At 57.7% G+C, this 25,023-nt stretch overlaps 3 protein-coding genes and 2 non-coding genes across 8 annotated transcripts; 2 read left to right on the top strand and 3 right to left on the bottom strand.

Annotated features, from left to right (window-relative positions):
- The first annotated feature begins 498 nt into the window (after positions 1–498).
- RARRES2 (retinoic acid receptor responder 2) lies at positions 499–4,268 on the top strand. 3 transcript variants are annotated; one of them, XM_068972705.1, is made up of 6 exons: positions 499–623; positions 2,149–2,346; positions 2,563–2,667; positions 3,600–3,686; positions 3,872–4,000; positions 4,138–4,268. In XM_068972705.1, exons 2-5 carry the CDS (start codon positions 2,173–2,175, stop codon positions 3,983–3,985), a joined length of 480 nt encoding a protein of 159 aa, XP_068828806.1. In that variant the 5' UTR covers positions 499–623; positions 2,149–2,172; the 3' UTR covers positions 3,986–4,000; positions 4,138–4,268. The 3 variants fall into 3 exon arrangements, with proteins under 3 accessions (XP_068828806.1, XP_068828804.1, XP_068828805.1); XM_068972703.1 differs by having other exon boundaries at positions 3,600–3,695; XM_068972704.1 differs by lacking the exon at positions 499–623 and adding an exon at positions 1,288–1,309 and having other exon boundaries at positions 3,600–3,695.
- Positions 4,269–4,586: 318 nt separating this feature from the next.
- Positions 4,587–17,357, bottom strand: LRRC61 (leucine rich repeat containing 61). Of its 2 annotated transcripts, none has more exons than XM_068973148.1 (2): positions 17,250–17,357; positions 4,587–5,979 (listed from the first exon to the last, which is right to left on the bottom strand). In XM_068973148.1, exon 2 carries the CDS (start codon positions 5,820–5,822, stop codon positions 5,028–5,030), a length of 795 nt encoding a protein of 264 aa, XP_068829249.1. In that variant the 5' UTR covers positions 5,823–5,979; positions 17,250–17,357; the 3' UTR covers positions 4,587–5,027. The 2 variants fall into 2 exon arrangements, with proteins under 2 accessions (XP_068829249.1, XP_068829248.1); XM_068973147.1 differs by lacking the exon at positions 17,250–17,357 and adding an exon at positions 17,110–17,173.
- On the bottom strand, positions 5,852–10,227 carry LOC138079766 (putative protein ZBED10P). The gene is made up of 3 exons (XM_068972449.1): positions 10,068–10,227; positions 9,490–10,008; positions 5,852–5,979 (listed from the first exon to the last, which is right to left on the bottom strand). The coding sequence occupies exons 1-3, from the start codon at positions 10,225–10,227 to the stop codon at positions 5,852–5,854; spliced, it is 807 nt and encodes a 268-aa protein (XP_068828550.1).
- A 3,788-nt stretch (positions 17,358–21,145) lies between the features above and the next one.
- Positions 21,146–21,217, bottom strand: TRNAC-GCA (transfer RNA cysteine (anticodon GCA)). The gene has a single exon. It is a non-coding gene; the product is annotated as a tRNA-Cys (tRNA).
- A 3,392-nt stretch (positions 21,218–24,609) lies between these two features.
- Positions 24,610–24,681, top strand: TRNAC-GCA (transfer RNA cysteine (anticodon GCA)). Its single transcript has one exon. It is a non-coding gene; the product is annotated as a tRNA-Cys (tRNA).
- The last annotated feature ends 342 nt before the right edge of the window (positions 24,682–25,023 follow it).

Raw genomic sequence — 25,023 nt, 5'->3', positions numbered from 1 at the left:
AAGTCCCAGGGCTTGTTCTTATTTGCTCAGCAGCAGCAGGAGCTGAGCCCTTGTTTTCCCCTGACCCCCCAGCAGCCTTCAGAACCCCACCATGCCGCCCTTCACCCACACGGGAGACCCTGGGAGCCCATTGCCACCACAGATGGGACGTGATCCTTCACGCCTGATGTGTTTGCTGGTGTTGGAGACACCCTCCTTTTCAGTGTGGTTCCAAGGTGCAGGGGGACGGTTCAAATGATTCGTCGAGGTCTCCTGGGGTTTGAGGAAGTCTGGATTTCTGGGAAGAATTTTCTGGAGTGAGTGTCTTGGGGACTGCCTGGAGGGGCCTGAGGGGAAGGGGTCGCCCTGTTCCTGGGGGCAGGGCAGCGCCCGGGCTGGGGCGGCCCGCTGGGCCATTGGGAGGGAACGGGAGGGCAGGGCCGGACAGCGCAGGGCGGGGATGAGGAGGGGAATCCCGGGAGGGCCGTCGGCCAAGGCCGGTCCCGGCGGGCGGGGAGGAGCCGCGGGGCGCTGGAGGGGGCCCAGGAGGAGGTGGGAGGAGACGGGCGCGCCGCGGGGAGAGCCTGACGGGTGCCGGGAAGAGGCCGGGACCGCAGGGGAGACCCCGAGGCGCGGGAGAGGAGGTGAGGAGGGGAGACCCCGAGGCGCGGGAGAGACCCCGAGGGAGAGGAGGGGAGGGGGGGAGACCCAGAGGGAGAGGAGGGGAGGGGGAGACCCCGAGGGAGAGGAGGGGAGACCCCGAGGCGCGAGAGAGGAGGGGAGCGGGGGAGACCCCGAGGGAGAGGAGGGGAGGGGGGAGACCCCGAAGTGCAGGGGAGGAGGGGAGGCGAGGAGACCCCGAGGGAGAGGAGGGGAGACCCCGAGGGAGAGGAGGGGAGACCCCGAGGGAGAGGAGGGAGACCCCGAGGGAGAGGAGGGGAGGGGGGAGACCCCGAGGGAGAGGAGGGGAGGGGGGAGACCCCGAAGTGCAGGGGAGGAGGGGAGGCGAGGAGACCCCGAGGCGTGGGAGAGGAGGGGAGGGGGGAGACCCCGAGGGAGAGGAGGGGAGACCCCGAGGCGCGAGAGAGGAGGGGAGCGGGGGAGACCCCGAGGGAGAGGAGGGGAGGGGGGAGACCCCGAAGTGCAGGGGAGGAGGGGAGGCGAGGAGACCCCGAGGGAGAGGAGGGGAGACCCCGAGGGAGAGGCGGGGAGACCCCGAGGGAGAGGAGGGGAGACCCCGAGGGAGAGGAGGGGAGACCCCGAGGGAGAGGAGGGGAGACCCCGAGGGAGAGGAGGGGAGCGGGGGAGACCCCGAGGCGCGGGAGAGGAGTAGGGAGGGAGCGCGGGGCGGGTAAAGGGCGCAGCTTCGGAGGCCGGCGTTTGTCGGCTCCTCCGCGAGCCCTGTCCTGTCTTCGAGGCGACGGCTTGGCACCTTTGCCCGGCGGGGCCTGGGTCTCCACACCTGGGGCTTTCTGGTCCTCGGGAGGCTGCTCTCGGGCAGAGTTCTCGGGGAGGGTCCGGCCCTCAGGCGCCCCCCACCCCAGTCACGCGGATTGAGGTGCGGGGTTGGCGGGCTGGGAGAGGAAGGCTCCAGAAAAGAACAAGGCCAGGGAGGGAGACTGCCTAAGAAAACAGAGGAGGCGGGGTGGAGGAGGGACCCCCATTTTCTGGGGGCAGTGGCGGGGGGCGGGCGGAGGTGGTGGGGCCACGGCAACGGGCTCTTTCAGCACAGCGAGGGTTAAGTGGGCTCCTAAAGCCCACCCGCCCTGGGCCCCTCCCACGTTTATGTCCTCCCCAAAATATTCAGCCTCCAGCCAGCCTCCATTCCTCCCCCGCCCCCACCCCGTTTTGGGCCCCGGATGGTGAAGATGGGGGGGGGGGGCCCGTAGAGAGAGCTGGAGCAGGCCCTGCTCCCCAGCTGCTGGCCCAAGGACTGGAGCGGACCCAGCACCTACCTCGGACAGGGCCAACCTGGGCCGGGCTTGGAAACAGTGGGGCCGGGTCGGAGGAGAGGGACGGGCCAGGGGAACACAGTGGGGGTGGGGACGGGGTCTGCAGGGCCACTCCGCGTCCCGCCACCTCTGCCCGGAGCCCACCAGACGCGGCCCCGAGACACGGGGCCCAGGAGCCGGTGGCTCCTCCTCCGGACCGACGCACAGTCCTCTGCAGCGTCCGGGAGACAGAGGTGAAGCCATGTGGCAGCTGCTGCTCCCGCTGGCCCTGGGGCTGGGCTCCATGGGCTTGGGCAGGGCAGAGCTCACGGCAGCCCAGCACCGGGGCCTGCAGGTGGCCCTGGAGGAGTTCCACAAGCATCCGCCCGTGCAGTGGGCCTTCCAGGTGACCAGCGTGGACAATGCCTCGGACACGGTAAGCCCAGCGAGGGGAGGGCGGGATGGGGATCGGGAGACCAGAATGTGCCCCCCACCGAGAGCAGGTGCACCGATGCTTGGGCCCCAGCAAGCCGCCCAGCTCTCCGCTGGCCCAGCTGCCTGCCCCCACCCCAGGGTGTGCTGCTGGGGAGCAGGGACAGGTCACACCGGCACCTGCTCAGCTGGGCCGCGGGCCTCTCTCGTCTGTTGGCAGCTCTTCCCGGCCGGGCAGTTTGTGAGGCTGGAGTTCAAGCTCCAGCAGACGAGCTGTCGGAAGAAGGACTGGAGGAAAGCAGACTGCGAGGTCAAGCCCAATGGGGTGAGCTGACGGCAGGGCGCGTGCTCGGGGCAGGAGTGGGTGCAGGAGTGGGCAGTGGACTTCACAGTTGGAGAAGCCTGAGGTTGGAGACCCTGGGGCGGGGCAGCCTCCCTGGCTCTGACCGGCCTGCCTGCCTGCACCCGTGGCAGTGATGACTGTGGGTGGGCTGAGGGGGCCGCAACAGGCAGGGAGATGGACACACAGGTTCCAGAGCTGGTCCACCCAGGCTGCAGGTCACTGGCGGAAGGACGCCGTGGTCCCCACCTTAGGCCTGGTGAACTTCCCATTTCTCGTGAGTTTTCAAGGGGACGATGGCTCGGCCTGGGCTGACTCCTAAGAGGGCTTGACTATCGTCAGCCACCTTCGGGGCCAAGTCACTGCCATGGGGGTGATCCCTGGGCTCGGAGCACAACCACTTCTGCCAACCCCCAGTCCTGTTCCTGCGCTGGCTCGTCAAGGCTTCAGTCACCTCCCTCTGCTGAAGGAGTGCTGGATTAGACTAGTGCTTTTCTGGACTTTTACACCAGGATCCCTGTGTTCAATTCAAATCTTGCAAGAAAACAGAACATACAAATAAATGTAACAGATGGCAGCACAGTGGAAGCCAGGTGGGGAGAACCTGCCTGTGTCAGACACAGCCAGACACACAGACACACACACAGTTTGAAAACTAAGTGCCGCCTACACACAGACACACACACACAGACACACACACACACACACACAGACACACACACACACACGCACAGAGTTTGAAAACTGCAGGATAGTTCCGATTTGAAAATTCCCAGGCCAGAGCTAGGCTGCGCCTGGACCCAGCTGGCCTGCCAAAGGAACAGGCCCCACTGCAGGCTGGCCCTAGGTTCCGCCCTCACAGGGCTACATGCCTCCCTTCACCCCTTTCCTCTCTGGCCTCCACGCCCGCTCCCCAGAGAAAGCGGAAATGCCTGGCCTGCATCAAGCTGGACTCAAAGGATCAAGTCCTAGGCCGGATGGTGCACTGTCCCATACAGACACAGGTTCAACGGGTGAGGAGTGGGCTGGTAAGGTGGGGAGAGACTGGGCCTTGGGAGTGGCCTGGATGAAGAGGTTTGGAGGTGGCGAGGAGGGGCTCTGGGCTCGGCCCAGACACTCCTTGGGAGGGGGGATGGGGGCAATAGGCGCTGGCTGGAACGGGGCAGCCCGAGTGGCCCTGTGCTGGCAGGAGCTGGACAACGCCCAGGACGCCCAGTGCAGCAGGGTGGAGCGCTTCGGCGAGGACCCCCACAGCTACTACCTTCCCGGACAGTTCGCCTTCATCAAAGCCTTGTCCCCCTGAGCTAAGGCCTGGCGGGTAGGCGGCCGGCCAGGAGGGAGGGGGACGAGAGGACTGAGAGGGCGCTGGAGCTGGGCTGCGGGAGGCAGGGGAACAGGGGCTGGGAGCCTGCGAAGACTGCCTCCCTCACGCCTGGCCCGTTTCTCTTCCTCTAGAAGTCACCCAGCTTCCTGGAAGGAAGGGAGGTCGCCAGTGAAAGCCCGCCTCCCTCCTCTGAGCCGGGGAGGGGCCACCCCCTGACCCCTGAGCTAATAAAGCTGCGCTCAGCTGAGTTCTCACGCTCCCTCAAATTCCCTCCCTCCCCCAGCCTGGCTGCAGGGCAGCCTGTGTGTGAGCAAAGGCCCTGGTGCTCCGGCCTCACAGGGAGGAAGCAAAGCCCTGGGAGGGGGGGAGGGGGGGAGGGGGGGAGGGGGGGCGGGACCCAGCCGCCTGGACACCCAGAAAGCCACAGACACCTCCTCCTAGCCCAGGGGAGACCAGAGGTGGGGGTGTGGGTGGAGGACCCAGGCTTGCTTTCAGGGGCTCCCTCTTGGGAAAACCAAGCACGCCCACGTGTACTGATACTAATTAAAACAATTTAATAGGGATGAGCATGGGTGGGAATGGGGACAGTGGCGGTTCCAGGGAGACCCAGGAGTGAGGGACACAGCAGGAGAACCAGGGAGGTGGGTAAATGCAGCTTCCACGGCCAGCTGCCGCTGGCAAGCTCAGCCACAGCCTCTCCCAGAGCGGGCAGGGCAGGAGGCCGGCCTTCCCCACCTCACCCAGCTGCAGCCTTATGACCAAGCCGCTTTCTTCCTCCAAGCCTCAGGCTCATGGAGCCAGGACAGGCAACAGCTGTAGCCGCAGAAGGGGCCAGGGACCTCCTCCCAGGCGCTCTGCTAGGTGGTGGCAGGACAGCCTCAGGCTGAGCCGGCTGCTTGGGGAGGGCCCAGGGGAGGTACAACTCTGATGGATGCCTGGGGAGTTTTCCTTGAAGGGCAACAAGCAGCGGGACAAAACCATCCAGACAAGCAGGGAGGCCACCGAGCGCCCCAGGGCGCCTTCAGAAGACGAAGGAGGTGGCAGCGGCGCCCGCAGGGCTGAGTGCTCGCGCGGCCTGGGCCAGGCTGTCCCGGGCCTGGCGGTCCAGGTCGTGGCACTCCTGCAGTGTGTCCTGGAACTGGCGGCAGGCCTCCTCCAGGATGGAGCTGCTGCGCGGGGGCCAGGCCTCCCAGTAGCCAGGCTCCACCCAGGGCTGGGCCTCCGCAGGCCGGGGGCCAGGGGCACCAGGGTCGCCAGGGTCAGGGCTCAAGGAGCTGTCGAGGTCCCGGCACAGCTGGTAGAAGTCGCTGCCGCGCCCACTCACGCGCTCGCCATCGAGGACTTTCAGGCCGGGCAGCAGCTCGCGCACTGAGGCCCAGTAGCAGGGGCTGGTGCACAGCGGGTTGCTGAGCCGTGCCAACGGGTCTCGGAGCCGCAGGCGCTCCAGACCCCGTAGCCCCACCAGGCACTGCAGCTGCGCGGGCCCAGCCAGCAGGTTGCCCGCGGCATTAAGACGCTGCAGGTTCTCGCAAGCGGCCAGGGGCTCCAGGTTCGTCAGCCGGTTGTCGGCCACGTTGAGCACGGCCAGCTGCCGCAGGGAGGCCAGCGGTCCCAGCTGGGTGAGCGCGTTGCCCGACAGGTCCAGCCACTCGAGGCCCAGGCAGTCCCCCAGGCAGCCCAGGCCCACCAGTCCCAGGCCTCGCAGCTTGAGCAGCAAGATGGACTCCAGGGCAAACTCGCCCGAGTGCGCCTTGAGCAGCTGGGGCGTCACGTGCACCCCGTCAGCCTCTCCCGACTTCTCGCCCCGAGGCTCCATGAGACCAAGTGGGTCTGGGGGGCCGGGGGTCAGGCAGCTGCGATGTAGGTGCCACTGGCGGTCAGCGGGCTGCTCACCCCACGGGTCGCCCCCTCCACTCGGCCTGGGCCAGGGTTGGACACGTCTCCTACGCCCTCACTCGAGGGGCAGCAGGTCCCTAAGGAGAGACAATCGAACAGTGAGTGGGCCTCTGAGCACCACAGACCTGCAGCAGGGGACGCGTCTGTGACCACCAGTCCCCTGCCGCCAGGGTTAGCTGCCTAGCAGGACCGGAGGACTCCAGCCCAAGGCGCAGGAGGGCCAAGACCCCACAGCAGGAACTGGCCAAGCAAAGGCCCCCACCTGAGGGGGTCCCAGATGAAGTTCAGGCCCGACATTACAATCCCTCCACGGCCCCCAGTGTGCACAATCTCATTCCTTTCCTTTTTCGGTAACTGCTCGTGAGTATCACAAATTGAGACGTTTCTTCTCAAACCCTTTCAATCTATTTTTGAATAGACACAGGCCCCCAGAGTCACCAATCTCCTTTGCTTCCTTCCTGGGAATGCCCTGCTTTTGCAAACACAGCTGAGAGCACATGGCCCTTGCCTTATTCCCTCCAAGGTGTTCTCGACTCGATTTTTTTCAACATCAGCAATGAACTCAAAATGGGTTCAGGGTTCCATGGTCCACCCTGGTGGCAGCTGTGGGGGCTGAGCGCCCAGCCTTCAGTCCTAGACGAGGAAGCTGGGGTTGACGGAGTGAGTGGCAGCACCACCAGGCCCCATGCCTTTGCTCCCCTGACCCCTGCCCGTCAAGACCAGCACTTCACTCTGGCCTCAACAGAATGTCCCTTCCCATAAGCCAGAGAGCATGGTTCCAGCCAAAAACATGACGCCGTTTCCCAAGTAGGCAAAGAGGGGCTGGAGAGGGAAGGCAGAACAGTCCGGGAAGCCGTCCTGGAGGCAGGGGCAGGGTGGCCCCAATGCTGTCTCCGGAAAAGGGGAGGGAGCGGACTTCCAGGCGGCCAGTGGCCTTGGGACGGGCAGTGACCCAGGGGCCACCGAAAGCCCAGAGCCCAAGGGAGGCGGCCCAGGGGGAGGGGCGGCTGCCATGCCAGAGGAGCACAGAGGGGTCAGGGTTCAGGCAGAGAGGAAAACCACCGGAGACCTCTGTTCCAAGTGGCAGCTCCCCAACCTGCAGACCAGCCAGGCGCAGGCCAGACAGGGTGGTGCCCGGGGAGAACCACGGGGCTATTCACGCCTGCTGTTTACAAAGCCCGGGTCTCCAGGGCCGTGGTCAGGCTCCCAGGCTGTGTCTCCATAGCAATGCCACTTCTCATCCCCACCAAGGAAACCAGAACCAGAGCTCCTCCCACACCCCGTAGGAAGCTGTGGGGGCTGCCAACACATCCCACCCCCACCCCACCTCTAAGAAGGGGGTCCCACATCTTTAATCTTCAGCAGCCCAGCTCCGCCTTCATTTCTAGCAGTTTCTGTCCCAAAGCACGGAGGTACCTGATGAGAAGCCTGGCTCACTCTGCGGAAGCGTCTGCTAGGGTTTGCTTGTAAGCAGCGTGGCGACGGGGTCACAGCCGCATCAGGTTAAACCTGATCTGGCCCACAGGGCGGGGGGCACATGAAGGGCACTGGAGTCCTGCCATAAATGCAGGAGCCAGAGGCCAGGCCCCCGCGGCAGTTAGGGAGCCACGGAGAGGGAGGACGCGGCCTCGGAGCTGGCCATGTGACCAGACGCCCAGGTCCATCTCAGGCATGTGGGTGCAGAAAGGATGAGGGGTGGGGTGCCGATGGCGCCAGCCTCAGGAGGCCGGCTTGAGTCCAGGCAGACGGGGTCCAAGCGCCGCCCGGGAGCGAGGTGTTGCCTCTGCCATGTGCCCATCTCCCACCCACGAGAGGACAGGAGTGACCCACCCACAAGCCACGACCATCCAAACATCTGGGGGACCAAACTGCCCCTGGTGGGGCACGGCTGCTCCAGAGCCCAAGCCCCTGAGCTCAGGACCCTCAAGGCTCTCACCCCTGCCTTCCGCCCGCCTCCTCACACACCCCCTGCCACTCCAGTCCAGGTTTCCCTTCTCCAGCAATGTGGAGAAGCCGCTGGGGGTGACGCCACACCAAAGAGTGCCTCTCCTGAGAGCTGACCAAGGGATGGCGGCACCGACCAATAATACGTGGCCCCCAGGACAGCCCACCTCCCACCCCCGCACACATGCCTTCCAGCAGCAGGGGAGAAGACGCCACCTGAGCAGAGAGTGGAGGTGACTCCAGCTCACGCTGTTGCAAACACTGAACACAAGCCACTCAAGGCTTTCTTCAAGAAGGAGCCACATGACCCTGCTCAAACGAGCACACAGCAGACTGACTAGTACCGAGGGTTACAATCTCAAGGTAAAGAGTTCACGGAGGCTGCTGAGCAAAAACGATTACCATGAATTTCTCCTGCTGCCTACCGTTCTCAGTAACTTCTGAATGTCCTGCAGTGAACTAGCCACAGTGACTCGGCGGGGAAGAGGGGACAGGTTTCCGGGGCTCGCCCCCATGGCCGGTGCCAAAGTGCAGGTTAGCCTGCTGCCTCCCAGCCTCCACCACCTTCCCTCCTCAGAGCCCGGCTCCCAGCGGCCCAGCGCCTCACAAGAGCTGGATTCACGGCTCGTGGGACAGACAGGCCCTCCAGCCTCACCCTTTCACCTTCTCCCACCCAATCCCACCAGCACTGGGACTCACACGCCCCCAGGGCCTGCGCCCGGCCCTAAAGGAACTCTGGCCAGTGGGTACCAGAACACATGCCCTTTCTGGCTTCCTGAGACCACTGTCACTGTACAAACAAGAAACCCTGAGGTTCCCAGCAGCCTGGAAACAAACTACAGGTAAGAACGGCCGTGAGAGGAGTCTCAGGTCTGCTCCGCCACACGCCTGCCTGCAGGAGCTGGGCAGTCCAGGCCCCTAGGGCTCTGGCACCCAGGATGCCCTGGAACAGATGGAGCCGAAGGAGACCGGCAGGTGCATGGGCACGTCCCTCTTGAGGTGGCTGCTGTATCTTTGGGGCTCTTTCCTTTGCCAGGAAGGGCAGCTGAGAGCATTCCCCGCGGTGCCCGCGGCGCCCCCACCTCCCCAGCCCCAGCCCCTCTTGAGAAAGCCGCCCTCCAGGGCCGTCACAGCCAACACAGGCCCTGCGTGTCGGCCCTCCCTCCCCGCCAATGCTTTAAAGGGGCACCGCAGCCATACACCGGGCGGGACGGCTCGAGTCACTGAGGAACACGGCCCACCTTTCCACACACACGCCACTGGCAGTAACACAAGCAGTGGGCAGATGGAAAACGGCTTCTCCCTGAAAATAAAACTGGCAACCTGGCCAGAACTGAGAAACCGTCCTCATTCTTCTCAAAGAGGCTTCAGAGTTTGGCCATCCTAGGACAGGACGCTCTGCCCACTTCTCTCATCTAGGTAGCCATCCCCCGGGGCAGCTTTCTGGGGCTTCTGAACGCTCAGACTCCCAGCTCTGCCCCTCCTCGGCCAGGTCTCCGTGGGGGGGAAATGAGGGTGGGGGGCGTCTAGCTGGAGAAATGCTCCAGGTTGGTCTTCAGAAGAAGATGCTTAACCGTCTCCACCAGGAGCAGGGAGTCGTAGTCCATGATGGTGGGGCTGCCTAGGGAGGCAAAGATGCTTGCCAAGGAGGCGCTTGTCGGCAGAAGGACAGGACAGATAGGTGGTGGCCAGTCTCACCAGGGCTGGCCAGATGTCCCGCCGCTTCTTCCAGTAAGCCAAGGGGTCCCCCTGGGCACCCACTGTCTCATTCTCACACAGGTGCTTCTTGATGATGAAGCTAGCCAGGTGGCTCTCCATGGAGAGGGAAGCATCGCTCCACGCAGAGGCCAGCAACCCCACGCTCTCCAGCCGCTCCAACAGGCTCTTCGCGCTCTGGCCCAGCAGCGAGGACCCGGAGGAGGGGGCCGGCCTCTCTGCACTGGCTCCCCCGGCCCTTCCTTCTGCCCTGGGGCTCCTAGCTCCTCCGTTGCTAAGGGTGGCCTCCACCCGCCCAGCCTTGGGGCCCTGCAGGGAAGGGGAGAGTGGCGCGGGCTGTTCAGACAGCATGAGCTCCTTCACCTGGTACACGAGAGCCTGCTTCCAGTGGTCCGTGTTCGCCCCCTCGGGGAGAATGGTCTCGATCCTGCCCTTGAACCGGGGGTCTAGCAGGGTCCTCGCGGTGGAAGAGCTCGGTAAGCTGGTAGTCCGTGGAGAGCTGCACGGGCCAGGCCCTCGGCCGGCCGCACAGCTGCGCCCATCTCCCGGGCGCTCCGTTCCTCTAAGTGCCTGCGCTCTGCTCCAAGGAGACATGCTAGTAGCGCAGCCGGCGGCGGCACCGGGCGGAACGCGGCCTGGGCGGCGTGCGCCTCCGCGGCCGCCATCCGGAAGAGCCATGGGCGCAGGACCGGGCTGTCAGTCAGGCTCCAGGAGGTGGCCTGGAGACAGGGCGGCCCCCGCCTTGCCCAGCCGCTGCTTCTCGGAAACTCGCGTGGCTGCCGCTGCTGCACCACCAGCCACTCCAGCCGGCGATGCGTGGACACCCTGTGGTCCGTGGAAGTTTCTCACCAGGAAGCCCGGGCGAGGGGAGACGAGCCCGAGAGCCACAGGCCGAGCTGTCCCCGCAGCCTGTCCTCCGGAGCGCGGCCCAGGGGCAGGCCGCGGACCCCGAGCACCGCCTGCCTCCTCGGGCTCCCCCACGCCCCCTGCCGGCCCCCCGGTGGGCAGTGACACCCACGGAGTCCACGTCCTCGGGCTGGCTGCCACGGAGACGGTGAGGTAGACTCGGACGCCCTCGGCCCCTCACCTGCTCACCCACTGCCTCGTGGAGCAGGGGCTCTGCTTTGTGGGAGAGGAAGGCTGGAGGCGGTAGCAAGGGTCCCCCGGCGCCACGAACCTCCTGAAAGGGTGGAGACCAGACAAAGGAGAGCGGCAGGGCTGGGCTACAGAGGAGCTCCGCGGTGTTCTGGTTCCAGGCCCGGGCCTGGGTATGCTTGGGGGGCATACATGCCACCTGGGTCCTGCCCGACCACCGTCAGGGGAGCGGGAGAGTCATCTCTGGGGGAGGGGAGCAGGTTGGGGAGGCCCACGCGGAATCACCTATCCATCTCTTATCTTTCAGAGGCGAGGCATCGGGTGCTGGCGTGGTGACGGCAGCCCACAGGGATGCGGCTGCTGGCCCACCAAGGCCAGGCCCTTCTGCTGCTTCTCGGGTGGCCCTCCCCACTGTCCCCGCAGGCCTCCCGCCTCCAGCCCCGTGCTTCCCTGCCAAGTGATGGGGCAGATGCGAGCATTGGGGCTGACCCTTCACTTCGCCAGGCCTGATGCTCAACTGGCATGGGGTGCGGGTGACCCAGAGGACATTCCTGCAAGTTGACAGTAAAGAAGCACCTCACGTCCGGCGAGGGCCGCCAACCCGGGGACAGCCTGGGTGCCCAGCCCTTGGCCTCAGCCTGTGCGGTTCTCCCCAGCTTCTGCAGGCACAGCAGTTTCGGGGCCAGGTGGCCACTCCCCCCCACCAGGAAGCAAGTGTCTCTTCTTCCGCTTCTTGAGGTGACGTGCCTCTCTGGCCAGATGGGCTATGAGGATGCCAGCCGACCTCGCCTCCTCACCCTCGCTGGGCTCCTGCCTCCAGCCTGTCCGGCCTGGCCAGGGCTGAGCGTTGGGTCCTCCGCCTCATACCGTCTGGGGCCTTACACCTGCACACCTTCTCCCCCCGCTGCACAGGGCACTCCTGCCCCAGCGCGGACAGGAGGCCATGGGGCCTGGAGTCTCTCCTTCAGGATGGGCATGACAATCTGCAGAGGGGGCAGCCGAGCCAGGCCCAGGCCTCCCCAGGCAGTGGGCCCCTGTGTCCTCACTGAGGACACCGAGGCCCAGGAGACCTCCCTCCTGCCCCTCCCGGAAAGCCTGGTCAGGCGCGGGGTCCCACAGGCTGCTGGGCAGAGGGCGGGTTCTCTTCCTCTGCTGGGAAGGGTCCCTCCCAACCATCTTCTGGGCACTGGAGCTTCTGTTCTTCCGGGGGCCACTGCTGGCCTTCTCCTCTATGTCTGCAAATTCAAGCTTGACCTCAGTCTCTGGAGGTGCTGCCTGGCACCCTGGCCGAGTCCACAAGAGGCGTTAGTAGCTCTGGCATTGAACTTGGAGCCGGGAAGAGCCAGAATGGCGGGTGGGGTCACAGGTCTAGTCCTGGAGGAGTCAGCACACATCAGGGGGCTCTTGCCCCACGGATCCTGACGTCTGCTTCTTGCAGGGCTTTCTGGCTTTTTCTACTTCTGACATGCCTGGGAGCTTGGGGCAGTGAGAACATGGGCCCGGGCTGGAAGGCAAGCGGAAGAGGATGGCTCTCGTCCAGTGGGCTCTCTACCATGGGCACCATTGCGGGGGGACGTGAGGCCAGAGGTGGGGAGAAGGGAGCGCCGGAAGACCTGAGGAGTTGTGACCACCAAAGATCAATCCCAGGACAGAGCTCTCCAGACCCCACCCTCCTTGGCGAGGGAGGCCTGACATTCACTCTTCCGGACCCAGCGGAACCGCGGCCCTCGGCACCTGAGTGGTGTCTGTGTCCATTTTCTTTGCCACGCTAATGCTGTTTCTTTTTTTCCCAGTGTTTATCCAGAACCTAGTAGGCACTTAACAACGCTTCTGTGTGCTGGATACAGTATACCATAGGCAAGGCCCCTGCATGCAGGTGGGCCCCCAGGCTGGCGGGAAAGGCAGACGTGAATGAAACTCTCACTCACACGACAGGAAGAGGAGAGCCCCAGTGCGGGCTGTACGGGGGCACCTCGGGGCTGTGGGACCCCGGGGGGCTGACCTCACCACGACGTAGGGCTCCAAGGCGCCGGGCAGGCTTCCCGGGGAGAGCCATGGGTGCCCACACTGTCAGCGAGGCCATGGGAGCAGAGGGGGCTGGGCTCAGAGTCCAGGGCACCCACGGGGCCCAGGAAAGCAGGGGCATCACTCGGTCCTGCGGAGCGAGGCAGCCTGAGGCTTCCCAAGCTCCATCAGGGCACAAAGGACGGGGCAGCTCCTGACGGTAGCGACTCAGGCCTCCAGCATCTCCTCCCCTCAGAGCCCGCTCTGCTCTGGGTCCGGCCCCCACCACTCCCTGGCGCTGCCCCCCACCGACCCCAAGGCCCCCGGTGACCCCGACTCCTCTGCACCAGCCCCACTCACCCCATCCTCTCGGCTCTGGACAGCACGGTCTCCTTGGCTTCCTGTCACCGGAGACTCCTTCCCAGCCTCTGCCCTGCTCCCTCATCCTCTGCCTGCCCTTTAATGGCATTTCCTTGTCTCTCCTACCACGCCCTCCCACCGACTGGGTCCCTCCACACCACCGAGCAACCGAGGGCTGCAACCCCCAACCCTGCCTGGCTCACGACCCCCTCGCAGGCTGCCCCTCGCCCACTCTGCCTGCAGTCAGCTCAAACCAAGGCACAGACTCCAGTTCACCCAGACGCTCAGAACCCACACCCAGGCACCGTCCTCAACCCCTCCGCACCCCCACATTGATTTTCCTGGAGATGAGATCAAATTCAGGGCTGCTCTCAAAAGAAAAGAGGCACGAAGAAGTCAGAGACGAAATATGCAGAAAGGAGAAAAGAAAATGAGAGGGAAGGTGAAAGGCCAGCAAGCGAGGATGTGTCTCCTGGGAAAGAGAGGGTTCAGAGGAGGATGGCGGATCCGCCCCGGGCACCTGAGGAGGAGGTGCGCACGTTCCTCCAGCCCAGAACGAGACGCAGGCTAACCGAGGAGATTTAAGCCAGGACGTCCTGACACGGTAATGTGAAACGTTCAGAAGGGCCATCAGGGATGGCAGGATGGCCTTCACTGGTGACGAGCTTGCTGGGCAGCTCAAGGGAGGTTCGGCCGTGAAAGCGGGTGGACGGCTCGACACCAAGGAGCCCTGTCCAGCGGGAGAGGCCTCAGGAGAACCAAGAGGAAACTGCCCCAGCCCATCACTTGACAACCGAGTCAGCCACCCCCACACCGGGCGCCTGGAGCCCACTGGAGGGGATGCTGCGGAGGGGCCCGGTCGAGGCACAGATGAAGGGCCAGATGCTGTCGTGGTCCAGAAGAAGGGCTCTAGATGTCAGAACCAAAACGGACTCACCTCTGCTCTTATTTTGACTGAAGAAAAGGAAACCCAGAGCAGAAACATAATGCTCTGTGGCACAGCAGAGGACCGGAGCAGTCTGCCGGTTCCGTCGCTCTTGGGCCCACAAAGCAGGGTACTGGAGGCAGGCCTGTGTCCCGCCTGCGCTCACGGGTGGGGGCAGAGAAAAGCATAACATCTGTGAGTCAGGCTGCAGCCCAGGGCACACCCCAACGCCTTCACCCGAGGGCCCAAGTGGACCCCAGGGCACCAATCCTGTTCCATCCCCGACCAGCCTCGTCCCACCAGTCTGTCTGTATTCTGCGGACACCTTTGATCCACTTGACTATGTCACAAAACTTCATCAGTATCTACTGTGAGCCAGCACTGTGCCCTAAACATACACACACAGGAGAGGAACTGTCAGCTGGCACACAGGGCTCAGGATGACAAGACAACTTGGGAACAGCGAGGCAAGCGGGGCGAGCACTGCAGAGCCCAGGCGGGCTGCCCAATAGGCACACCGCGTCTATGACACTGGAGTTTAGTGCTGTCTCCGGAGGGTGGCTCCCCAGGGGCTACTGCTTGAGGAACCCCGTCTCCGGACAGAGCCCTGGGCGGATCAGGAACCCGGCGGCACCCACAGTAAAGCGCCCCTTTCTCTCCACCGAAGCACAGCAGGATGAGAGCTGCGGAAAGCCGGCCTCGTGTCTACACGAATCCAAAGTGTGAAATTGAAAAAGAAAGTCATCCACAAACTCCAGGAATTTGGTTATTAGTGAGAGGTTGTGACACGTCTCATAACAGCTGACACACGCACCTTCAAGGATGATGACAAGATGGACAGTCTGGGGCTGAGCTGGGGGGTAGGGGGAAGACCCCATAGAGGCAGGCCTGGCCCTGAGAAGCGAATGGGGGGCGGGGGGAGGAGGAGCAGGTGATGGTGGCGGGACTGCAGGTGAAGGGACAGTTTGGAGAGCCATGCAGGGGGCAGGTGTGCTTGGGCCGCTGCGTGGAGGAGGAGGGGACACACAGGGCCTCCCCAGGGGTCCTCCCCACTAACCCAGATCAGTTACAGATGTGGCGATTTTAAGGTTCTCCTGCAACAAGTCTTCAGGAGTAGACGTGACAGGTACTGAGCTAAAGATGCAGATCCACGGAAAAGTCCCCATAGAAACGGAGGGAAAACACTGGCAGAAGAGAGGGGAGGGTGGTTGCCCAGGCAACACACTGTGGGGAGGGTAGAGGAGGAGCAGTCTCCAAGGGTGCCCGACGGGCAGAGGGCAGAGAAACACCTAAGTGATGTTAGGGAGGGCCAAGGGAAGCCCTTCCAGAAAGGACAGACAGGGTCACTTCAGTGGGATGAAGTGGCTGGAGCCCCCGGCTATGCAGTGAGGAGCAGGGGGTGCAGGCGCTTGCAGTGTCAAAGGGTTAGGAGGGGAAAGGCTTAGCTCCATCTCAAGACAGAGCGAAGGCGCAGTGGGAAGATAGTGCGGACTGGTGGCAGGGGCCTCCGGAAGGTGAGGGGCTCAAGGCACAGGTGCGTGGCGCGGGGGGAGGTGGAAGGGGTTCTCCTCAGAGACAAGAAAGAATCTATTCCCCCCCCCCCCCCGGACACAGCAAAGAAGGATGCTGTGGTGGCAGGCGAGTCCTTGAGGGTAAGGGGAGGACCCAGGCAGTTTATGCCCAGGACCCTACAGACTCCCAAGGGGAAGCCATATACTCAGAGAAGCAGCAACCTGCTGGCTGAGCCTGAGGCAGGCGGGGCCTCGGCACTTAACACAGGCGCTGGCTCCACGGATCAGAGGTTTCCTCACCACCTTCACCAGCGGCTTCCCAGGTGGCTCAGGGGTAAAGCATCCACCTGCCCAGGCAGGAGACGTGGGTTCAGTCCCTGGGTCAGCAAGATCCCCTGGAGAAGGAAATGACAACCCACTCCAGTACTCCTGGCCTGGACAATCCCACGGACAGAGGAGCCTGTTGGGTTACAGTCATGGGGTCAAAAAGAGTCAGACATGCCTTAGCACCTGAACAACAACTCTTACCAGGCCTTTTCCCACGCGCAAGCCCAGAAGGAAAGGGGCCACTTTTCTATTTCTCCTAGGCCTGCCTCTCCCCAGCGCCTTGTTTGCAACTCAGCCTACCTCGGGCATTCAGGACCTATGCCAGAGAGACGTCTTCACCCTGCTCAGTCACCAGCCCCCACCTCTGTCAGCCCGTGCACTGGGCGGGTGGAGGGTGGGAGGGGGTGGTGCCAGCCCATCCCTGCCAGACCTGCAGGGGACTTCAAAGCACTGGATGAGCCTTCAAGTCCCGGGCTTCTCATTCCCCTGACCACTCAAGCTAGGAGGAGATGAAAGATGGTGAAGAAGAGGATGGGACTAGAGGAACACATGGATGTAAAAGCCTAGAGCAAACCACCGTACATTTCTGGCTTTGGTCCCAAGCGCACACTTGGTTACACGCAAACCCTAAAGGAGAGGCTTGAAACAAACATGCATCATTAGATTTCATCATATGCAAAAAGTGACACAAAATGAGGTGTTTTAAACTACACACACTTGGCTCTTTTCTGGGAGGCTGCTCTCCATAGTGGATTGAGAGCATCAAGTTCCAGAGCCAGTCTATGGGGGCTTAAATCCTGCCTGTGGGCGAAGAGCTGTGTTCCTCCCGCTACTGAGCCTCGGTTTCCCGTCTACACAACAGGGAGAACAGCACCTGCCTCACTGGCTTGTGAAGGATTAGTGACGTTCGGTTCAGGTCAGTTCAGTCTCTCAGTCGTGTCCGACTCTTTGGGACCCCATGGACTGCAGCACGCCAGGAATCTCTGTCCATCGAGGCAGTGATGCCATCCAGCCATCTCATCCTCTGTCGTCCCCTTCTCATGTCCATCGAGGCAGTGATGCCATCCAGCCATCTCATCCTCTGTCGTCCCCTTCTCCTCCCGCCCTCAATCTTTCCCAGCATCAGGGTCTTTTCCAATGAGTTAGTTCTTCGCATCAAGGTATCGAGCGACAGTTCCAGGCATAGACTGACTGATGGACATGAGCCCTCTGTCCAGCGCGGGCTCTGAAGACGGGGGAGACCGGGCCGCCCGCTGGGCCGAGGTCAGGACAAGCCGCCTCAACCCCTGGAATCCAGGGACCGCCACGCCCACTCCCCGGCTTACCTACTGCCGAGTCAGGCCCGCCGGCAGGACCGACAGAGACGGGACGCCGCCGCCGCTCCACCGGCAACCGGCCGCGGCCCCGCAGCTGGGAGCAGGGCGCCGCCTCCCGCCCCCTCGCGCAGCGCAGCAGCGGGACCTACCAGGAGGCGCTCAGGGCCCAGCACAGCCAAGGGGGAGGAGTCCAGGTTCCGGGGTGGACTTCCGGAAGCGACAGCCCAAGGGATCCTCCGGGCCCACCCACGTCCCGAGGCTCCTACGTTCCTCCTGCCAGCAGTCAGCAGGGAGTGCGCAGGCGCTTCGGGCCCCGGCCGGAAACGGTGGGGTCCCGCCGGCTCCTCCGCCGGAAGTCGCTCACTGCTCTGCCCAGATAGACTTTGCTCTAGTTTAACGGTGCTAGTTTGGAGCAGTCGGGGAGGGACTTGTTTGCTTGTTTATAATCGTGCTAGTTTAACTCTATGGTCTTGGAAAAAGCGCTGGCATGAGCTTTGGGCCGATAGCGACCAAGTCTTCCTTTTCCACTGGCCGATCCCCAAGATCCCTTCCACCCCGGGGCCTTTAACCCACCTGAACTTGACTTTTGTGCATGATTTGAGACGGGGAGTTCATCTGACCTTTTTTCCATTTAGAGAGCTGATCCTCCTGCAGTGTATATTGCTTCCTCACTGATTACTTCTGCCCCCTACCCCCGCCTTCTTTCACTCCCATAGGCATAGGGATCTATTCCTAGGCTCCATATTCTAATGCATTTTTATTCTATACTGATAGTCTCTCCCTGCAGGAATACATTTCTGGTTTTTAAAGGTATGATTTAGATCCAATCAATGTCCCAATTTTAAGTGTGCATTGCAGTGGATTTTGACAAATTTGTTCACCTGCAGAACCACCTTCGCAATCAGAGTACAGGGTATTTCTATCCACACATACATCCAGTAATAATAAAGTAATAAACCACTTCACCTTTTCCCAATGAACCTTCCACCCTGTGCCCCAGGTAAGAGCTAATATGCCATCTGTCATGAAAGACTAGGTTTACATTCCCGGCTGCTTCATAAAGATGGCACTACACACTATGCAGTTTTTATGTATAGCCTCTTAGGCTTAACACAATGTTTCCAGGATTCAGCCATGCTGATGTATGAATCAGGAACTCATTCATTTTTATTGCTGAGTAGAATTCCTTTATATGAATGTAGCATAATTTGTTTACCCATTTACCCTTTTGAAGACTTGGATTCTTTTCGATTTTAGGATATCACAGATAAAACTGCTATGAACAGACCTGTCTTTGTGAGGGTAGAGGTTTTCATTTATCTTTGGTAAGACAGGAGTGACCATGGTGGGGTCTATGGCAAATCATGCTTAACTCTGTAAGAAACTGCCAAACTATTCTCCGAAGTGTTTGTGCCATTTTATATTCCTAGGAACAATGTTCAAATTGCCTCCAAATCCTCATCAGCACTGTATTGTCAGCCCTTTTCATTTTGGTCATTTGCATTTCCAGGTGAATAATAATGGTGATTACATTTTCAGGTGCTTATTTGCCATTTATCCATCTTCTTTTGTGAAGTGTGGTTGCAAATTATTTGCCTACTTTAAAACATTGGGTTTGTCTTACTGTTGAATTCTTTATATATTTATATTTGGCTAAGTTCATTATATATTCTGGATATATGCACTGCAGATATTTTCTCCAAACTTTCTTAACAATGTTTCGAAGACCAGTAGTAGCAATGGCACTGTCTAATCTCACCACCATCACCCCCACACAGAGGAACCAGAGATCAAATTGCCAACGTCTGTTGGATCATAGAAAAAGCAAGAGAGTTCCAGAAAAACATCTATTTGTGCTTTACTGACTACACCAAAGCCTTTGACTGTGTGGATCACAACAACCTGGAAAATTCTTCAAGAGATGGGAATACCAGACCACCTTACCTGCCTCCTGAGAAATCTGTATGCAGGTCAAGAAGCAACACTTAGAACTGGACAGGGAACAACCGACTGGTTCCAAACTGGGAAAGGAGTAAGTCAAGGCTGTATATTGTCACCATGCTTATTTAACTTATATGTGGAGTATATCATGTGAAATGCCAGACTGGCTGAAACACAAGCTGGAATCAAGATTGCCCGGAGAAATATCAATAACCTCAAATATGAAGATGACACCACCCTTATGGCAGAAAGCGAAGAGGAACTAAAGAGCCTCTTGATGAGGGTGAAAGAGGAGAGTGAAAAAGCTGGCTTAAAACTCAACATTCAGAAAACAAAGATTATCACTTCATGGCAAACGGATGGGAAAACACTGGAAACAGTCACAGACTTTCTTTTCTTGGGTTCCAAAATCACTGCAGATGGTGACTGCAGCCATGAAATTAAAAGACTCTTGCTCCTTGGAGGAAAAGCTATGACAAATTGAGATAGCATATTAAAAAGCAGAGACATTACTTTGCCAACAAAGGTCCATCTAGTCAAAGCTGTGTTTTTCCAGTAGTCATGTACAGCTGTGAGAGTTGGATCATAAAGAAGGCTGAGCACAGAAGAATTGATGCTTTCAAACTGTGGTGTTGGAGAAGACTCTTGAGAGTCCCTTGGACTGCAAGGAAATCAAAACAGTCAATCCTGAAGGAAATCAGTCCTGAATATTTATTGGAAGGACTGACACTGAAGCTCCAATACTTTGGCCACCTGCTGTGAAGACCTGATTCATTGGAAAAGACCCTGATGGTGGGAAAGACAAGGCAGGAGGAGAAGGGGACCACAGAGGATGAGATGGTTGGATGGCATCACCAACTCAATGGACATGAGTTTGAGCAAGTTCCACAAGATGGTGATGGACAGGGAAGCTGGCATGCTGCAGTCCATGGTGTCCCAAAGAGGCATGACTGGACGACTGGACAACAACAACAACACTGATATAAAATTTAATAATGGGGCACCTGGGAGGGGGAAGCTGAGGTGAAGGAATGGAGGGGAGCTCTCTGTACTTTCTGCTCAGTTTTTCTGTAAAATTAAAACTACTCTGAAAAATAAAGTCTATTAATTTTTTAAAGTGACAGCAGCAGGGTTATTTGGATTATGAATCAGAGACCTTGTGATCTGTGTTTAAATGATCTAACTCTGAGCCATTATTATCTAAAAAGCATCTTTCCACCCATAGCACAGCCAGTCACCCAGATGTTTGTGGCTTCCAGAACCTGGGGGTCTGCCCCATGGCAGAAGAACGACTTTCCCACCAGGTCTTCTTCCCACCCTCTCCCTCCTTGCTTCTGGCCCTGTCGAGGGCACTGGCTTTGATAATCATATGTGCATGCTAAGTCGTTTCAGTGGTGTCTGACTCTTTGCGACCCCATGGACTATAGTCCGCCAGGCTCCTCTGTCCATGGGATTCTCCAAGCAAGAACACTGGAGTGGGTTGCCATGCCCTCCTCCAGGGGATCTTTCCGTCCCAGGGATTGAACCTTCATCTCTTAGTCTCCTGCATTGGCAGGCAGGTTCTTTTATCACTTGCACCACCTGGAAAGCCCACGTTCAGGCAAAATGCGCTTGAGAATCATCCAGGGTCATCTCTCCCCAAATGTGTCTGATCGGGTAGATAGTGCTGGTCGCGTAGGAAGAGCAGAGAATGTGTTGTTTTTCGAATAAAAGTATTCGGATTCGTCCCGAGTCTGCAGGACACAGCTGCTAATTCAGTTGGCTCCTTGGACCTTCCTAACTACTTGAAAAGAAAAATAATAATATAAATAGCAATTGGAAGAGCTGACCAAACACACACAGCTCTTAAGGTCAAGACAAAGCCTCTAACGCTGGATGAGGAAAACTTCCAACCATTTCCTGAGTCAGAAGATGACCTTTCCTACCTTTCCTCTCCTCTCCTTACTCCTTCCATGTTCAGTTTGCTAAGCCCCCCTGGAGGAAAGTAGCCTAATTTAAAAAGCCTCCCAACAAGCGGGGTTGAGGGTGGAGGTGAAGTTTGGTGGTACTGAGATCTAATCTACAGTGACCACGTATGTGGTCTCCAGATGGAAAGAAAATCAGCAGGGGGTACCCAGATTTGAACCGGGGACCTCTTGATCTGCAGTCAAATGCTCTACCCCTGAGCTATACCCCCAGGCCATTCTAGGTTCTGAACTAGCACCAATTCACTATGTCAGAACACCCAGGTATGCAATTGACGGCAATCACCATCCATTCTCTGAGAGCCAGTGGGAACCTGTAGAATGGCATCCCTCAGTAATGCCCTCTGGTCTCCAACCTCCCCTGCACCTCCCACAGAATACTTCTTGGATGATTTTTCTACAGACTATGTCAGCTGTTTTGTTTTTTTCTTCCATGTGAAACTAATTATCTCATCCACATACTTTTTGTCCTGTGGGTTTATACCTTTTTACTGCTTTATTATCGTTGTTGTTCAGTTGCTAAGCTGTGTCCAACTTTTTGCGACCACATGGATTGCAGCACACCAGGTTTCCCTGTCCTTCACCATCTCCTCGAGTATGCTCAAACTCATGTCTAGTGAGTCAGTGATGCCACCCAACCATCTCATCCTCTGTTGTCTTCTCCTCCTCTCCTCAATCTTTCTAAGCATCAAGGTCTTTTCCAGTGAGTCAGCTCTTTGCATCAGGTGGCAAAGTATTGGAGCTTCAGCTTCAGCATCAGTCCTTTCAATGAATATTCAGGGTTGATTTCCTTCAGGGTTCACTGGTTTGATCTCCTTGTAGTCCAAGCAACTCTCAAGAGTCTTCTCCAGCAATCACAATTAAAAACCATTAATTCTTTGGCACTCATCCTTCTGTGGTCCGACTCTCACATCCAGACACAACTGCTGAAGAAACCACAGCTTCAGCTATACAGACCTTTGTTGGCAAAGTGATGTTCTGCTTTTTAATATGCTATCTAGGTTTATCATAGCTTTCCTTCCAAGGACCAAGTGTCTTTTAATGTTGTGGCTGCAGTCACTATCTGCAGTGATTTTGGAGCCCAAGGAGATAAAGTCTGTCACTGTTTCCACTGTTTCCCCATCTATGTATCATGAAGTGATGGGACTGGATGCTACAATCTTAGTTTTTAGGAATGTTGAGTTTTAAGCCAGTTTTTTCACTCTAACTGTTGTTTCTTGACCTGAATACAGGTTTCTCAGGAGACAGGTAAGTTGGTCTGGTATTCCCATCTCTTTAAGAATTTTCCACAGTTTGTTGTGATCCACACAGTCAAAGGCTTTAGAGTATCAATGAAGCGGAAGTAGATGTTCTTCTGGAATTCTCTTGCTTTTCCTATGATCCAATTTGATCTCTGGTTCCTTTTCTAAATCCAGCTTCAACATCTGGAAGGTCTTGGTTCATGTACTGCTGAAGTCTGGTTTGAAGGATTTTGAGTATTACCTTGCTTTCATGTGAAATGAGCACAACTGTATGGTCATTTGAGCATTATTCAGCATTGCCTTCCTTTGGGATTGAAATGAAAACTGACCTTTCTACTCTTGTGGCCAATGCTGAGTTTTCCAGATTTGCTGATATACTGAGTACAGCACTTTATTATTATTTATCATAATTAGGAAAATGTTATTTTTTAAAATTGTATAAGTGAAAATATAGGCACTAATAACTAAAATTAAGTAGCTGTGTGGCCAGAACCATGAACCATGCATGCATTTCAAATTTTTTTAAAACTTGATACTTTGGTGAGAAGAGTAATTGAATAATAAAGTTGTCTTTACTAATAGTTTATAGCATTATAAAATACATTTTTTAGGTATAAAGAAAAATAACTTCCAATCTAGAATTCTGACAAGGTCAGGTGCATTTAGGGTGTTATGGCTGTAAACTCAATCTATAATTCTGAACCCAGGTAAACTGACATTCAAGCAAGAGGACAAAAGAAAGACATTTCAGATGTGCCAAACCTAAGACCATTAACTGGATCAGAACCTCAACGAATTAAGGAGAAAGAAGGGAGATGAAGCCAGAGAGAAACAAGGAAATGCAAAGCTGAAGGATGACTCCCCTGGAATATCTGGAGCCGCCTTCTCTCCTGAGCTACTTGCCTTTGTGGGGCCAATCTCTGATTCCTCATCTGCAATATACGTGTAATAATACAACACCCTGGGCTGAATTTTTCTGAGGCAGACTGAGATCTTCAGCTTGAATCGGGCTGCTTCGGACAGAACAGCTGGATCTCCTTGGCTCCCTTGAATGAGTTTTCCCCATATTGGCAAAAGCTTCTTTAGATTTAGTTACCTAAATGGTAAACTGGGAAGACTGGTAATCCAGGACAAAGAAGACCCTCCGAGGGTCTCCCAGCAGGCAATGGGAGGAAAGAGTGGGGGGTTCAGGTTACGGGTCTTTGGTGGAGTGGAGGCACCAGTGCTCAGTAAACACACAGATGAGGGAAGGGTGAACAGGTGCCCTGGGTGTGGCTGTGAGTGTGAAAGGGCCTGGTCGCAGATGTGTGGACCTAGAATAGCAGTTCTGAAAGCATGGCCCCAGACTCCCAGCATCAGCGTTACCGGAGATTTTCCCAGCCCAGACATCCCTGTTTTAACAAGTCCTCCAAGTGATTTTGACACACCCTACAATTAAGAACCATGTGTCTAGAGCAGAGGTCAGGGGATGAGCAATCTGATTGTGGTCCTTGGTGTTCATTCTGCCTCTGCCCACCAGCTCAGTCTGACCCTGGGGCAGGTGCTAGAATTCCTAACCCCTCCCTTCCTGGGGGTTCAGTACCTAAGGCTTCCTGCAAGTGGCGCCCAAGAGAGCCGATATAGATCTGTGACAGGTGTTTCTCAAAGTGGGATCCCCCAGACCCTCAATAAGAAGCTTGTTCCTAACCCCACATCACATCTGCATGTTTGACAAGCTCCCAAGATGCTTCCTGAGCACAGGAAATCTGAGGACTGGCCAGAAGGGTGCAGCGTGCCCAAGGTCAACTTCTGGTGTCCCCGTTAGCTTTTCCCTGTGGTCCTTCGGTTGCATGGCACTGCGTGCGCTGCTAAGCCCACACTCTAGTTCCCCTGATGGTCTCAACTCATCATTAATCTAGTAAAACACTCCTCCTCCGTAGCCTTTACATTTTTTGACTGATAGAGGATAGGGAAAAGAGGAAGATAACAGACTCACTGGCTTAGTTATAAGGTCCTGAACCCAAAGTCAGGACAAGTGGATTCAGGTCCTGAGTTTATCTGTAAGGAGCTGTGTGTGCTTGGGCAGACCAGAAATCCTGAATCTCTGTGTTCAGATGCCCACTGTGAAGGGCATAGACCAGTGACCCTGAAGGCCTCTCCTGCCATAAATACCAGTGTCAGTGCTTTTCCAGAAAGAGCAGGGAGGTGGTTACAGGGAGGGGAACCTGTTGCTTGTTTTGCATCAAGGGAGTAAAATTATAGTGAGGCTGGTTTGGCAGCTTTGAGAAGGCCCAGCCTGGTGAACATCTTGTGGCAAAAATTTATAGGAATGTTGGGCATGGCGACACAGATAAAAGGCAGTACTAAGGCCTCTACTTACATCAGGGGGTATAGCTCAGGGGTAGAGCATTTGACTGCAGATCAAGAGGTCCCTGGTTCAAATCCAGGTGCCCCCTGCTGTCCTTCACTTTTGCTAGCTGGAGCTGGTATTGAAGGTTCAGCTCCTTTCCCTAATCCAGGGCCTCAGGATATCAAGTCTTCTCAAATCTGGGGAAAAATCTGGGGTAACTTAAAACCCTGTCTCTGAACACCACAACTCTAGAGTGATATGTTCCTCCAACTACAACTTTTTCTTTCACTTACCACTGGTCTTGTTCTACGTAGGCTTGTTTCTACACGTTTTCATTGCCCTAAGTCAGTGCTGTGTTGGTAAGTGTTTAACAACCAGCTCTTGAGGGGAGGGGAAGCATTGATTTGCAGCGTTTTCCAAATTCACGGTATAAATAATCTCACCAAGT

Source organism: Capricornis sumatraensis, chromosome 5 (genome assembly GCF_032405125.1).
Source record: "Capricornis sumatraensis isolate serow.1 chromosome 5, serow.2, whole genome shotgun sequence".
Taxonomy (NCBI): domain Eukaryota; kingdom Metazoa; phylum Chordata; class Mammalia; order Artiodactyla; family Bovidae; genus Capricornis; species Capricornis sumatraensis.
This window is presented reverse-complemented; position numbering and strand designations above follow the sequence as displayed.

Excerpts from the sequence above, each read along its gene's own strand:
- RARRES2 (XM_068972703.1), top strand. The coding sequence starts at position 2,173 with ATGTGGCAGCTGCTGCTCCCGCTGGCCCTGGGGCTGGGCTCCATGGGC. Across the intron at positions 2,668-3,599 it reads GCGAGGTCAAGCCCAATGGG|AGAAAGCGGAAATGCCTGGC; the intron begins GTGAGCTGACGG and ends CCCGCTCCCCAG. Across the intron at positions 3,696-3,871 it reads TACAGACACAGGTTCAACGG|GAGCTGGACAACGCCCAGGA; the intron begins GTGAGGAGTGGG and ends CTGTGCTGGCAG.
- LRRC61 (XM_068973148.1), bottom strand. The coding sequence starts at position 5,822 with ATGGAGCCTCGGGGCGAGAAGTCGGGAGAGGCTGACGGGGTGCACGTG.
- LOC138079766 (XM_068972449.1), bottom strand. The coding sequence starts at position 10,227 with ATGGCGGCCGCGGAGGCGCACGCCGCCCAGGCCGCGTTCCGCCCGGTG. Across the intron at positions 10,009-10,067 it reads GCCGGCCGAGGGCCTGGCCC|ACCCCCGGTTCAAGGGCAGG; the intron begins GTGCAGCTCTCC and ends GGACCCTGCTAG. Across the intron at positions 5,980-9,489 it reads TGCCGACAAGCGCCTCCTTG|GGACCTGCTGCCCCTCGAGT; the intron begins GCAAGCATCTTT and ends GTCTCTCCTTAG.